The sequence below is a fragment of the Anas acuta genome, chromosome 4, assembly GCF_963932015.1.
Source record: "Anas acuta chromosome 4, bAnaAcu1.1, whole genome shotgun sequence".
Lineage (NCBI taxonomy): Eukaryota > Metazoa > Chordata > Aves > Anseriformes > Anatidae > Anas > Anas acuta.
This window is the reverse complement of record NC_088982.1, coordinates 17,336,791-17,351,645: the sequence shown is the minus strand read 5'-3', so window position 1 is coordinate 17,351,645 and position 14,855 is coordinate 17,336,791. Positions and strand designations below refer to the sequence as shown.

At 35.4% G+C, this 14,855-nt stretch overlaps 1 protein-coding gene across 7 annotated transcripts in view; it reads right to left on the bottom strand.

Moving 5' to 3' along the window:
- SLIT2 (slit guidance ligand 2) overlaps positions 1 to 14,855 on the bottom strand; it is a 255,689-nt gene that overhangs the window by 53,485 nt on the left and 187,349 nt on the right. For all 7 annotated transcript variants that reach the window (XM_068680008.1, XM_068680003.1, XM_068680007.1 and 4 more), the window contains 5 exons: positions 14,092 to 14,242; positions 7,323 to 7,397; positions 4,073 to 4,216; positions 2,015 to 2,158; positions 688 to 854 (listed from right to left, as the gene is read on the bottom strand). In XM_068680008.1, coding sequence (XP_068536109.1) covers positions 688 to 854; positions 2,015 to 2,158; positions 4,073 to 4,216; positions 7,323 to 7,397; positions 14,092 to 14,242 — 681 coding nt within the window. The remainder of the gene's footprint in view (positions 1 to 687; positions 855 to 2,014; positions 2,159 to 4,072; positions 4,217 to 7,322; positions 7,398 to 14,091; positions 14,243 to 14,855) is intronic.

Here is a 14,855-nt window from a genome sequence, read left to right as displayed (position 1 = left end):
CAATAATTTACATTTTAAGTAACGTTTTATTTAGTATGATTTGGTTTTACTAGATAAAAATGTTATTATTTGGAAAAAAGATCATTAAAGCAAAAACATAAATTAAAATGAAATATAATAAAGCAAAATATATGCTGATTTTCAAAATTAGCAAATAATTTAAAATAAACAGAGTCCCTTTACAGTAAAGTTGCAGCCTTGCATATTGACAAACTAATTATTTAAGAAATGGAAGTGTGTGTGAGAGAGATGCAAGACAGAAGCTGTTATTTCTTTAATCAGAAAGGGGAATTCTGACATTCTGGAAGTCACAAACTGAGCAAAATTGCATGTATTTGGTCAAGTAGCCTGAAAGAGTGTTTGATTCAAGCATCAACATTTGAAAATATTCTCATTTCAACTACAACATTTGATCAATTTATGTAATCTTTGTATTATCTCTAAGTTATAATTACAGTACAGAACATAGGCAAGAAAAACTTTTGAAAAGATATATACAGCAGTCATGTGCTTGCTAATAACCCAAAAATGGGTGAAAGGTTTTTAATCTGACATAGAAACAACGATGAAGTGATTTAAAGAATACCAGTTGTCACTTCAAAGAATATTGCTTTGAGATCTACAGGAATCATGAAACTATCCATACAAAAGCTGAAGTTATAAAATTTTAACTATTAAATTTCTTACCATCATCACATGTAAAGTCCTGAATTGCCACATCTTGGATAGGAATTTCTTTGAGGAAGTAAGGCTTTTGACAGCGAGGGTTTCCTGTCACAATGCGTTTCTTCCTTAGCCAATCTCCAAGCCATGCGAGATGGCAGTTGCAGTTGAAGGGATTGGCCAAGAGGTTTCTGAGAACAACATGAAAGTTCACTCCTGATGACAGATTTTTTTTTCATTCTAAGCATGCTATTCCTATTTTCAAAAACCTGAGCTTAAATACAGTTCTTCGAATAATAGTATGTACAAACCATAAATGAAAGCTATAATTTAGGCTCTGTGTAGTGAATCTTGATATAGCTCATTTAGAAATAATTTAAAACTGTCAAAGACTTGACTTGTTGTCAAGCCACTCTGTACTGATAATACAATAATTTCATATAGAGATGAAGTCTGATTACTTTACATTATTAGCTTTAACCTGACAACAGCTATTCCATTAATTTGTCATCTCAAGATTTCCATCTTTTATTTGCTCCAGAGAATAAGTTTTCTATCTAAAGTGACAGCTACGTTGATTACATGCCAGTTATAAAAATGAATTTACTTCTAGAAGTCTCAGTACTTTTGGCATCTTCTTACTTCAGCATAAACATATTGACAATTCCATTATTTATAAACATGCCATCCTTAATATGCACAAATTAGTCACTTGGCGCAAAGTGTCACTTTTTATGTAAAAAGGGGATAAAGTACTCTCCTGAATGACACTACCTACAGAAAGCGTTTCTTCAGTAAATTGACAGGCAGTTTCTCACCCCGTTTTCCCTCCCTTAAATTGCACTGCATTTAAATAAAAAGGTACACTTTTAAATAAATAAATAAATAAATAAATAAATGAGACTGAAGCTTTATTATAAAACAGGTATGAATTAATATCTCTAGTAGTCCCACTGACTGAATTTAAAATAATGATCAGACAGCAGAGTGCAAAAGGAAAGACAACAAGGTGATTAGATCATCTGCAGTTGGTGTGAGGGGTACCCAAATGTGGCTTTCTCTGCTGGTTCAAATTAGTGGGTTTCTGTGAGCGTGGATAGCAGGACATTTTTCATGCTTGGTCAGGCACTTCTGTAAACCAGTCTAGAGCTGTGACAAAGGCCACCAGGAAAACATACTTTTCTTCATGGTCCAGAAACAACTTTTTCTGAAAAATCTGATTATGGAACTCATAATTTTCCCTTGACATCAGCTCCTACTATGAAACTATATGGTAAAATATTAGCACAAGTGCCCCAAAATGTTGATAAAGGTTTAAATTTGTGTTTGGTAAAAGATGAATGTGACTCACAACGTAGACAGTGAATGCAAGGTGTCAAAGGAGCCCGGTGCCACAGTGGTGATCTGGTTGTCGTACAGTGAGAGCAGGCGGACGGAGCTCAAGCCTGTGAAACTGTCATTCCCCACACAGCTCACACGGTTGCTCCTCAGCATCCTGAGAAAATAAGGCTCAGCATTTCTCAGCTTCAGGACAGTCAAAGCGCTCAATAATATTTCATGCTATTACTGCTCTATTACTGAAATATAAACAACATGGGCTAGCTGACATTTCATCTGTGCACTTTGGCAACCAAAGAAGTTAGCATTAAAAAACTATACCTGCAAATGCTTCATTTGTACTAGGTATAAATGTGAAGGGATGGCCTCTGTGAGGAGAGGCCCAGGGCTGCCTCATGGCCAGCCCCAGCCGCTGCTGCAATGGTCCCTGCATGCCAAAACCAAACCACTCAGGGGAATTTGTGGTGCCTCTTAACACATCAAATGAGTCTAGAGCACCTCTGAATTTAAGAAAGGGCAGCAAATGTAGGGGCAAAAAGGAGCAGCAAGGCCAGTGCAGGAGGAGAGAAGAGATCAAAAGTAGGGACCACCCTGAGCAGGAGGAGGAGAGGAGCCAAGCAGCAGCTGGACAGGAGCCGTAGCAAAAGGAGCAGCTCCCCAGGCAGGGGCTCAAGCCAAAGTGGTGGTCTGTGTAGGGGCTGGAGCTGAACAGCTGCCCAAGCAGAGGCCAAGAGGTGTGACTTGAGGGACTGCTACTGCTTGAGGATCCACAGTGACACCAAGGGAACTGAGTAGCGTGTTGGAGGGCACTGGAGAACAAAAAGGTGAGTGGGTTTTGCAGAGGTAAGAGGTGATTTCCCCAACTGCTATTTTATTTTTTTACAATAACAGAATCAGTAATTGACAATAAAATTAAACTGACTAAAATTTTCCAAATCAGATACATGTAGCAGTCCCTACTTCCCACTTCATGTTCCTGAGCTTAAACGAGTCCAGAACTGCTATTTATATTGAGTAGATAGCTGACCTCCCATGGTCCCTTCTGACCTGAATTTTCTTAGGATAAAAATAGAAAGCACTTCTACTATATTCTCAAGTCTTTCAAATGAATGAATTTAGGCTACCCAGGTTCCTTCTTAGCATGACTCTACGACTTAATAAAAATTTCAGAACATTAAGCAAGAAACACCTATTTTAAAATCTCATGCATCTGTTAGTAAACCACAGGAGCTTTAAAGCTTTCTGTTTTTCTACCTGTCCTTCAATAAATGAGTATTTTTTTTCCCACACTCCTGTCTAACTGCTTGATACAATTTTAGCAGCTTTAAATGAGAAGTTAGAAATGAGAGGTCTGATTTATTAAGAATGCCTGATGTCTTTGGACAAGTGAGAGACCAAAGACCATCTTGGCTCTGGTCTGCTGATCAGAAGGACTGACTCCTGAAGAAGGCCAAGAAGCTGTGAATAGTATAAACATTTATTTTATTTTATTATATTATTATTATTTTGAATGGAAAGAGCTAAACTGCCTTCATGGAAAGAATGAAATGAGTTCAAGCTACAGTGCTTTTACTCCTCCCTTCACTGTTGAAATTACATTAAAATTAGTTAGGAGAGAACCATTTCCCACATTTCAATATCCACCAGAATCATTTTTTCCTCTAGCAAAATACCCAATAATGGTTGAGCTGGATTGAATCAGAGTCCATTACATAAAGTGCATAATTTCCATGCAAAATTGTGTTAGTTTCAAGCAGATGATTATTCCCATTTCCGTTTCTACAGTTGGATATTTACCTATTCTCAACTGCTTCCTCATTTAAGAAGACCCATAATCTTTGTAGCCTAATAACCGCAATGAGAACTTCAGCTACGCTATATCAAAAATTAATAATTAACGAATGCTTATACTCTCTATTATAAGCTTTGTGTAAAATAGGGACAAAAAACAAGATATGCTTGAGTATAGCTAATTCAAAATCAAAGTTTTCAGGACAGATACATGTAGAATATTACTTAAAAAATACCTGGCAGAAAGGAAGGCTAAGGACACTCAAACAATGACACTTACAGTGTTTTAAGACTTTCCAGTCCTTTGAACATTTTGTCTCGAACACTTTCCAAGCGATTGCTAGTGAGCAATAGTTCATTCACACCAGAGGCTCCATCAAATGCTCCTTCTTCGATATCTGTAATCTTGTTATTGCTCAGGTTTCTATTACACAGTAACAGAAGCAGAGAAAAGCTTGTCTGTTTGTTTGCTTTTACATACCTTAAATGGACTGCTAAATGATGCAGGCTGCATAGATTACAAGATAATTGAGCCACTGAGTAAAAGCAACAAATATATTCAACTTCAAACAAGAAAAAGCAAAAGTCAATGCCTTGCTAAACTACAGAAGTAAAGATTTTTAAAGCAAAATTTGGAAGTTGTTTGCAATTAGAGTACATGCTGCTGCCACACAAAAACATGTTTTCATAAATAATCTGAATCTTGTCAACGATTGTAGGTATATATATTTTGTCTCCAATCCTTGTAGCATTATTAGACAAATGAATAACAAAGTGGTACTGTATGAGTACTAGCACAACTAACTACTCTGATTTCTTTATTTCATCTCAGTAGACATAAGAAAACAGGATAAACAGCAACATATGTAAATCAAATGTGTGAATGTAAACAGTAAATGAAATGTTAGTCATTTCTGACATTAGTAAAAAAAAAAAAAAAAAAAAAAAAGAAGGGTTTATAAGCAAGAGTTCATTTATCTGCAATTTGCATGCAAAGCAGATCAAAAATGTGGGAAAATGTCCTATAATACTGCCAAAATATTTAGTGCTTGTGGGTTTTAGTTTAAATATGGAAATTACATCCTAAATGGAAAGTATGTGTACCATATATACCATAAGCATGCACACTCAACAACACACATTTTCTTAAAGATTTTTCATTGTATTCTTGCCTCCTTCTGTTGTTTTTTTTTTCTTTCCAAGTAAATCTATTTAATATCTTGTTGAGAACAGTTAAGAATGTATCTACACACTAAACAGTGTTATAATACACCAGTGATTTTTACAAAGCTCTTAATAATGTTCTGAGAAAATCTAAAATACAGTGAAGCTAAAAACTTTTTACTTAATCTAAGTAATGATGTTGGGAAGAAAAACAAACAGTATTTGATGCACCTTTTAGAAGAGCATTTTAATTGTTCATATCAAGAAACATTTATTAGAATAAAAAGTCATATGCTTGCCAATATGAATGGGTGTCATTATCTAAGACATAGAAAAGAAGGAGCTGTGACTTTGTCTTAGTGCTGACTAGCTGTAATTTTATATACACCTTGCCTGTGATATGATCATCACTTTCATTTAGTTTCGCAGTGTTCAGTCTCCTGTAAGGTGCTGTACAAGACTGGAAGCAAGAAATACATTATTTCTCATCTCAACTGACTTGTGCACGTCAAACCCTTAGTTTCCTAAAATCTTGTTCTTGACATAGCATGGATATTACTTCACCTACTTCACATTTTAAGGGACATTTAAAGTGATATTTTAAGGATTAATGTTGCATAACTAATCAATGACGCAGTGCATATACGTGCTTTATTGCTGATGAACCATCAAATCAATTAAACATTTAGGCCTCAATTTTTCAGTGTCATTTGTGCAGAACGACCTTTGCACATATTTGAGCCTCCAGAAGAAATATGAGCTCCATGCAAATACAGAATTCACTCATGCTATAGTCTCTGTAACATCGCCATCCCACTACTTTCCATTCATGCTTAACCAGTCTCTAAATTGAAGAATGTTTTAACAATCAATAACTATATTAGGAAGTTATGGAACACTAATATTAAAAATGTTAACTTTGCAATAAAATTTTCCCAATTTTGTTCTTCCTCAATTATACAACTCAAAGCTCTTGGGGGTTCCAGCAGACATCTGTGCTAAGACTGATTAATATTTTTACTTTTTTTCTTTTGTCTTGAACACATTCTCCTCAACTAAAAAGTAGCAGACAAACCAGCTTTAGACATGAAATGTCTATTAACCTAGCTTCATAGCTTGATACATAATTACTAGAAATATATTCTCTTTTATCTGTTTTTCTTAAATATGAAGAATAGACGTCTGTGTGTATTTGTATGCTACTTCAAGTATTTTATTTATTTCAAAGGCATGTTGTAGCTCTAAAAAGTGCTAACCTGAGATGCTTAAGGAACAAAGAAAACAAGGTATCTACTGTACAACACACTGCTGTGCCATGCATTCCTGTATTCTTTCTCTAAGTATCTCAGCGCAGACCCAAATTATACCAAGAATACCTAATTGGATAAGTAAAAAGCAAAATTTTTTAAATCTTTGGTCTTCTACCTCAAAAATCAGTGATAAGTATTTAACTGATTGTGATCATGACAGCTGCCAGACAGGATGTGGATAAGGCTAATAAGTAGATTACTACTTATTAGTAGTTGGTTCCTCTTGGAATTTTATTCACTAGTAGCATAGAGTGAATTTTTACAAGTGGTAGTAACTGGGTGACTACATTCAAAAAAGCAGTGCATCATTTTCATTAATCTGTTTTGTCTCACACCTTTCTTCATTTACTATTTATGCTTGGATTTAATCCTGAAAAGATTGAGCACAGTACTAAGTAACTAAATTAACTAAGTTACTTAGTTACGCTAATTAAGTGTAACTAACTTAGTGTAACTAACACTAAGTAACTAAATGATCTGCTCTTGAATGGCTGCCATATACCTAAAGAAAAACTTTTCATAGGTTTATTGTTAATAACATCTGCAACTGGTAAGACTATAAACAAATCTTGGAACATCAGCTGTGGACATGGATTTACATGGATCAAACCTTTTTTTCTTTTCTCCGTTATGTAATTTTGACATTCCCCTCTTCTAATGACAGTTTAATGAAGCACAGAATCAAATGCATGTCTTGAATGTGCTGAAAGAGGCAAAACTGCCTGGTTAGGGAGTAGTACAGGAAGTTACAAAAGATTACTGGAATCTTCTCTGAGCAGCTTATGCTTAGCTCCCTGCTGTGGCTGCATAACAGACCAACTGGCTGGACAACGCAGTGAAAGTGCTGGAGCTATACCATGAGAAGTTGTTACTGGAAATGTCTAGTCCCATAGAGAAGAACTGCCATCTCTGATCTACCTCAGTGATTCATTTAAACCCATTCTTGATTTTTGACTAGAACATACAGAGTCATTCATAGATGAAAACTATCAAAGGAAACATAGCAGGTAGCTAACATGCTATCTGAATAGACAAGGTCAATGAAGTTGCACTTACATTTTACGCAGTTGAGGAAGCTTCTTAAATATTCCAGTAGCTTCCAGGACTGAAAATTCATTGTTATTGAGTCGCCTACAAGAAATGACATCAATTTCAGAAAAAAATATTTAGCCATTGGTACAGTATGTTCCACACTAAGGAAGCTCTTCAGAATGGTTTAACTTAATAGCTGGTATTCAACTGGTAGCTAAAGAACAATTCAGTATATACTGACACTTCTAATTCTGATAATTCCCATGAATGACATTAATGAGACATTCTCATTAGTTAAAATTAGAAATACATAAGACACATGGAATCAAAAACAGATCACAAAGTACCATACAACTAAAACTGCAGAGAAATCTAAGATGTTTTTAATTTTCCTTTTAAGGGAAGAAAAACAAAAATATAGCTAGGGAAGGGTTCCATGACAATTTATAAATAAAAATATTTAATAAATACATATAAGCCACTGAAGACTAGTTTACTGTTCTTTAAAGGATGTCAGGTCGGGTCTGCCAGACATCTGGAGGTGCTCACAGTACACTATTTACAAGAAGGAAATAATTACTGTATGCTCATTGCTTCTCTGGAATACAGACTGAAACATAGTGCATAGGTCTTCTGAAGAATTTAAAAACACTTCTCTGACCATGGTTTATCTTCTGACCACTAAATCAATGCAGAAATTGTGCAAGAAATTGTTTAAGTGTTGCTTTGTAACAAGAGGCTAAGCAACAGATACTTGCCTGAAAGATTATATGGATTTTTATCTTTCCTGCCCAGGTGTCAAGGTTGTTCTAGTATAGTGTACCTTTAGTGGCTGCTGGGTTAGAGGACCATCTATATTTCAAAAAATATGTGCCCTGACCCAGTGTCCTTATAATTATATATATAAACAATGTTTTAATGGAGTCTTTTTATTAAGGAAGCATGTTTTTCTAGCTGTTATTTAGAGATCTTAAATAGGAAGGAAAAGAGATGACTGAAAAAAAAAAAAAAAAAAAAAAAAAAAAAACGTGAAATGGAATTTAGCATGATTCTTAAACCAGAATGCTTTTCAGAATTACCTTATTGCAAGAAAAGATTAAAAAACAAAACAAAACAAAACTTAGAAAACAGGAGAAAGCTGCTTGTTCATCCTTTCTTCCTGCTCACATTCAGTGATAGCCAAAAGGGAAATTAAGATTGTAAATCTGAAGGTATGGCAGTACAATAGTTTCGGCACAGAACCAAACTGAGAGAAGACAGGAAGACGTTTTTGGATATACATAGAACATTTTTATACTATACTGAAGTACAACGGACATTAATAATAATAAAAAAAATCCAGTTCTGAAAATGAGTGCTGTATGACTTAATGTGATATTGGGACCATAGCAAATAAACCCTTGCACAGCAGCAATTAACAAAGTAAAATCATCATTGTAAATTGCCTCTTTTTTTTTGTTTGTTTTCTGTGAAACAATGAACAACAGAAACAACGAACGTTCTATAAAAGCTGACATTTTCAAATAATTTTCAAGTGCTATATCATCTGATAGAATGACTTGCTTGTGAAGACATCTATTAATTCTAATAATTCTTCCTTGCTGTACTGTACTGCAAATGATTCTAACCCCACTAGAAAAAGGCAATTTCTTCTTATTTCCAACAAACTTTTACATATTAAAAATAAGTTAGCATATCTGTCCCTAAAGTTTCTTTCACACAAGTGAATTCAATCCTTTCATTCTTCATAGACCATAGAGTCATAGAGTGGTTTGAGTTGGAAGGGACACATTAAAGACCATCTAATTCCAGCCCCCCTGCCATGGGCAGGGACACCTCCTACTGCACCAGGTTGCTCAGAGCCCCATCTATCCTCGCCTTGAACACTGCCAGGGATGGGGCATCCACAGCTTCTTGGGGCAACCTGTTCCTCACCACTCTCACAGTAAAGAATTTCTTCCTAATATTTAATCTGAATCTACCCCCTTTTAGTTTAAAGCCATTCCCCTTTGTCCTATCACTCCAACACCCAACAAGGAGTCCCTCCCCAGCTTTCCCATAGGCCCCCTCTAGGTTGCTCTAAGGTCTCCCCAGAGCCTTCTCTTCTCAGGGCTGAACAACCCCAACATCCTCAGCCTGCCTTCATAGGAGAGGTGCTCCAGTCCTTTGATCATCCTTGTGACCCTCCTCTGGACTCAATTCCAATAGGTTAATGTCCTTCTTGTGCTGGGGTCCCCAGAGCTGAACATGGCACTCCAGGTGAGTACTTGTAAGAACAGGGTAGAGAGGGAGAGTCACCTCCCTCATCCTGCTGGCCATACTGCTTTTGATGCAGCTCAGGTTATGGTTGGCTTTCCAGGCTGCACGTGCACGTTGCTGACTTACATTGGTTTCTCATCAACCAACACCCCCAGGTCCCTCTCCTCAGGGCTGCTCTCAATCCATTCTCTGCCCAGCCTATATCTGTGCTTGGGATTGCCCTGGCCCAGATGAGGGTCCTTGCACTCAACCTTGTTGAACTTCATGAGGTTCACATGGGCCAACCTCTCAAGCTTTTTTTTTTTTTTTTCTTTGACTCCTTTATTTTTTTTTCACATGATCCGTACTGTGAAAACTGAAGTCTATAACACAGCAATCCAGATAATATTTTATTATTGTTATATACTACAAAACAATTACTTCATATAACGTGCTACACGCCTACACATACATCCCCAAATGAAATGTGTAGCAGTGCCAAGCGGCACTCAGTCATCTTTAACATGTATGGTAACATCACAATAGCCTTTTTTCTTGAACTACAGCCTACTTATTCCTCAATCTTATATTTGTGCTGCTAATTAGTCTTCCAAATGTAGTATCTAGGATTTGAATTTTTAATTTATTTAAACTAGTGTTAGTCTACTTTTGATATTAGAGAGCAAATTTAAGAATTGCCCATGTATATTGAAGATTCTGAGTATTTGAGAAGTTTCTCCATGCTTTCCTATAATGGAAAAGAAGCATTGGCTGATTCACTCCATTGTCTTTGGTTAAAACTGTAACACAAATAATATCTTCTCTCAGACTTTGTATCTATGGTGATACCACAATACATGCATCATCACTGAGGACAGATCCACAAAAAAGGGACATCAAGAGTTACAAACTATATGTTTGTGGTCAGAAAAAGGACCACATGGATCACATGACATGTCTATAGCTAGAGATTGCTGGATTTAGATATGGAATTATTAAATACTTGTGCAAGAAGATTTCATTCTATTATTGTTGTAAGTGATACTGCATACACAGGAATCAAAATTATCACAGATGATTGGAAAACTACTACATGTGGTGGTATCTTCCTTTCTGGAGTCCATTGCTCTACTGATAAAGGTAATAATGACAGTTGCTATCTGCCAATTACCGGATCATGAAAATGATCTTAAAAATACTTATAAATGTGGAATTTCAGTACTTTTTTTTGGGGAATAAAATTCTCCAAACAGAAAAGCAAACAAAAAAGCATTTGAAGATGATGTCTAAATGTTCTGGCTTTCATTTTCATTTTATGCTTTTCACTGTTAGCTATTATACCAAAATCTTGTCTATAGTGTTAAGTCTTATTGGAAGGCTATGTACTGCATTGATATTCTGTAGGCTTCAAAACCTGAAGTATTATCTTGTTAGGATCTGGTTTTTCATTGGATATTGTACAATGATTTTTTAAAAAATGAATGAATAGGACTAAAATTACTTTTATTTAGAATTTCTCCTGGAGACTCTGGCTTGAGTAATTTATCAAATGCTTGCTTTCTCATATATTGGTATGCTGCCTGAAAAATAGTTTATTTCTGGGACTCATTTACAGACTTGTACTTTATCTCAAATACTTCAGTGGCAGATTTGCCAGGCTTTCTGGAAGACTATGAGCAAGCAACAAAACAGAAATGGTTAGCACTTGAATTGTTCAAACATTTTTTCACCTTTCACAATCAAGTATCGCTTTTGAACTGTATTATTATTATTAAACAAACTAGTTTGAAGATACAGTTTTTTTTTTTGTTGTTTTGTTTTGTTTTTTTTTTTACTGTTGTTATCTATATAATCAATACTTTAGCCAGTTTATATGGCCAAATAAGCAGGTAGGAGAAACTGTGATGAGAAAAAAAAAAAAAAAAAAAAAAAAAACCACCTTCAAACTCCTTTTCAGGAAACTTTCCTGTTGTTCCTTGAAATTTTTTGAGCTGAAACACCAAAGTTTGCCATTTGATGTGAGTACAGAAAGAAGAAATTATTTTAAATATATATAGCATTCTAAAAATAGATTTAAAAGAAGCATCACAAATTTTCCTGAGCTGTGGACCAGAGCAATACTTTTCACTACATCATCTCTAGAATGACAGAGATAAAAGTAGTTTGTCATCTTTAAATTGCATGTTCCATACCATATATTATGATACTGCCAAATGAAGATACTTTCTTATATCAGACTAAGAAAATATTTATTTTCTTCCTTATGTTATCTTCTACTGATTGAAAGCCATATTGTCTTAGAGGTTCCAGGATTCTTGTTACTTTCAAAATGTTGTGGGATAAGGGATGGAAAGAAACCTGGACTTCAGAGATCTCCAGACAATATATTTGAGAAAAACATGTTTGCCAGAGAAATCTAAAGAAATCTTGACATTTTAGATCTTTGTTTCCAAGCTATGGCAATTGGATTTTTAGAGGAAGTTGAAAAATGCAGAAATAATCTCACTGCCCTTCTAAAATACTTTCAAGACTGTTGAAAATTTTCTTGCATCAAAAGACTTGGAGAACAATCTCTATGGATTATCAAGAAAAAGGTTGAAAAGTGATTGTTAAATTTGAAGACCATCTTACTTTGATGAAGTACTGAATAGAAAAGAGCTCTTTCAGCAAAAAATGTAAAAGGAGCAATGATGGAAAATGAAGAGAGGCAGATTCCAGCTGAAAGTGATGTTTTCATTTTAAAAGATTTTAACATAGATGAAGGGAGACGATTAACTTCTGTACCATTCTCAGGGAGATAGTATATTTTTATCCTCTGATACCTTTAAACAAGACTGGATGCTTCTTTGAAAGAAGTGCTGTAACCAGATATGAATTATCTTTTAGTCAAACATATTTTTTTTGTTGTTGTTGTTGCCTGAAATTAGAGAGTTTAGGATATACAGCAGATGAGGGTTGATGATTTCATTGTTTCTTCTGAATTCAATATATATGGATCATAATTACAGAAAGAAAACACTCCAAAGTTTATCTTCCATGTGTAAATAAATGAATAGGAAAATCAACGACTAAGACACTAAATTAAGGGTATTATTTCTTCATAGCAGAGAGAATTAAATGGGAATCCTGTTAAGAATCAAAACAATGCATGCCTGTCACTTCAGCAACTCCAACTCTCATTGCTTGGTTCAGTAACTATAATTTTTACATCCATTACTTTATGTACTCCTCCTACAGTCTGACCTGCTACCCATTTCATCAGTTTGTATTCTTGAATTAAAGAATAAAATGTCAAAATATTGTAGCACATTACATAATTTTGATGAGTATTTTTGTCTTCTTTTGAACTTTACAGTGAAATCAACAGTTTAAATGTGGCCAAAAACTACACTTTGGTTCTACTGCATATGCCGTTTTTTCTCTTGAATCTGCTATCATTCTAGGTACAATCAGAATTGCCATTCAGATCTTTAATTCTAACATCACCAAGTTCAACTCCTTCTCCTGGCTCAGTCAGACAAAAATCTCCATCTCTATTTATACAATATTTCAACTTAAAATTCCTTTTCCCACCCAGACATTCAAAAACCCTAACCATGGTCTCATTATTCATTGCTGTACAGTTGGCTTTGATGCCAGCTGCAGACTGTCTTTGAAGATATCGGCCATACTGTTTCTCATCTCACCCTTGTGGGTCACAACTTGATCACAGCACTTCTGTCTCCATCTCTCTGTGTCCCCCCCTCTACTACATCAAATCAAAGTACATCTTTTGCACCTTAACATTCTTCCTTCTTCTTTACATTAAATCTTCCAAGAAAAACAGCTATTTCCTCCTTTCTTTGCTCTGCCAGTGATGGCCACTTTCATCTCCTGCCTTTCTGTTGATTCTTCAAGCATCTCTCTGCATTCCCTTCACTGTGCTTTGCACATGGGAAAAGCTTGTAAAGCTGTCTTAATTTTATCTTTGAATCCCTCCTTGAACACTACTTCAGTTGTAATGCCTACAGATCATTCCCATATGGCACTTGTTAAGCAAGTAATAATCTGTGACATCTTTTCTGCTCATCTCTGTTCATTATATTATTATCTCATCTTAACCCAACTCTGTCTTGTCTGGTTTATCTTCCTCTGGTCTCCTGCCTGACACATAATGTGAGCTTTGCATAACAAGATTCAGCTCTGTTTTATTTAACACTTAGGTAGTGCTTTTTAAGATGGAACCCTGGTTGCTGGATGTCCTACTTGACATTGTAGTTAAAATAAAAAGCATAATAAATCCCACCACCTTTCCAAAAATTCCATGTGGGTAGTTTGTGTACTGGAGAATGGCACTGTAGAATAGTTAGTTACCTTATCATAATTTTTAAGGCTTAATGGTACAGAAATTGTGCATAACTCATTTTTATTAACATCTGAGGTTATTAACATAACCTTTGAAATTCAACACAGGTAAACTTTTGTTATTCAGAAAAGTAAAGCTGTGGTTTCATATTTGAAAATTTTAGATAGTCTTTCCTTAAGCAAATAATGCTTTATTATGGGTTCAACTTACAACTCTGCTGTGTACTGGGGGATGTGATCAGGTATTTTGTTGAGTTTCTGATTGGAGCAGTCCACTGTGGTCCCTTCACAGCGACATTTCTCAGGGCAAGCCAAATCTGCAAAGCAGTCTCCACTTAATTTGGATCTGTAATCTTCAGTGCCTGTGGAAGAGTCAAGTCAAAATACAAATACTGAGTCAATAAAGTAGGAGATTTGTTTCTTGTGAGAAGGTTGAAAAGATGTCTGCAATGCAGATAATGGGTGGGCAACTTGGGAAGTGTATGATAAACTTTGTGATACTGAACAGACACAGGGGCTTTAAGAGAGGGTTAAGTATAGGGGCTTAAGATATGCTGGAAAAAGAAACCGTGACTAATTTCACATAACAGGATAACATAACTTGAGCTTTTCACAGCTGTACTTTCTGCTGATTGTGTTGTCAGCCAATCTAGCCTTGTTTAGAGCTAATCACACAAATGCCACTGATTCTTTTAGAATTTATTTTCTTTCACAGTATCAAGAATAAATGCCACCTTTTCTCTTTCTTGTGTTACAAATTTGTATTGTTGACTGGACTTCATTAACCTCTGTGATTTTTATTTTTTTTTATTGTCCCAGCCCTCCACATCGTCTCAAACACATAAGATTGAAAGTCTTATCTTCAGCTTTAATTTAAAAAAAATGTGTGATCCTGACTTAAGCCTCAGCAGCATGCCATGCTGTAGAAAGCTGCGTGACGTTCCATGGTGCTTGACAGAACCATGTTTTACTCAT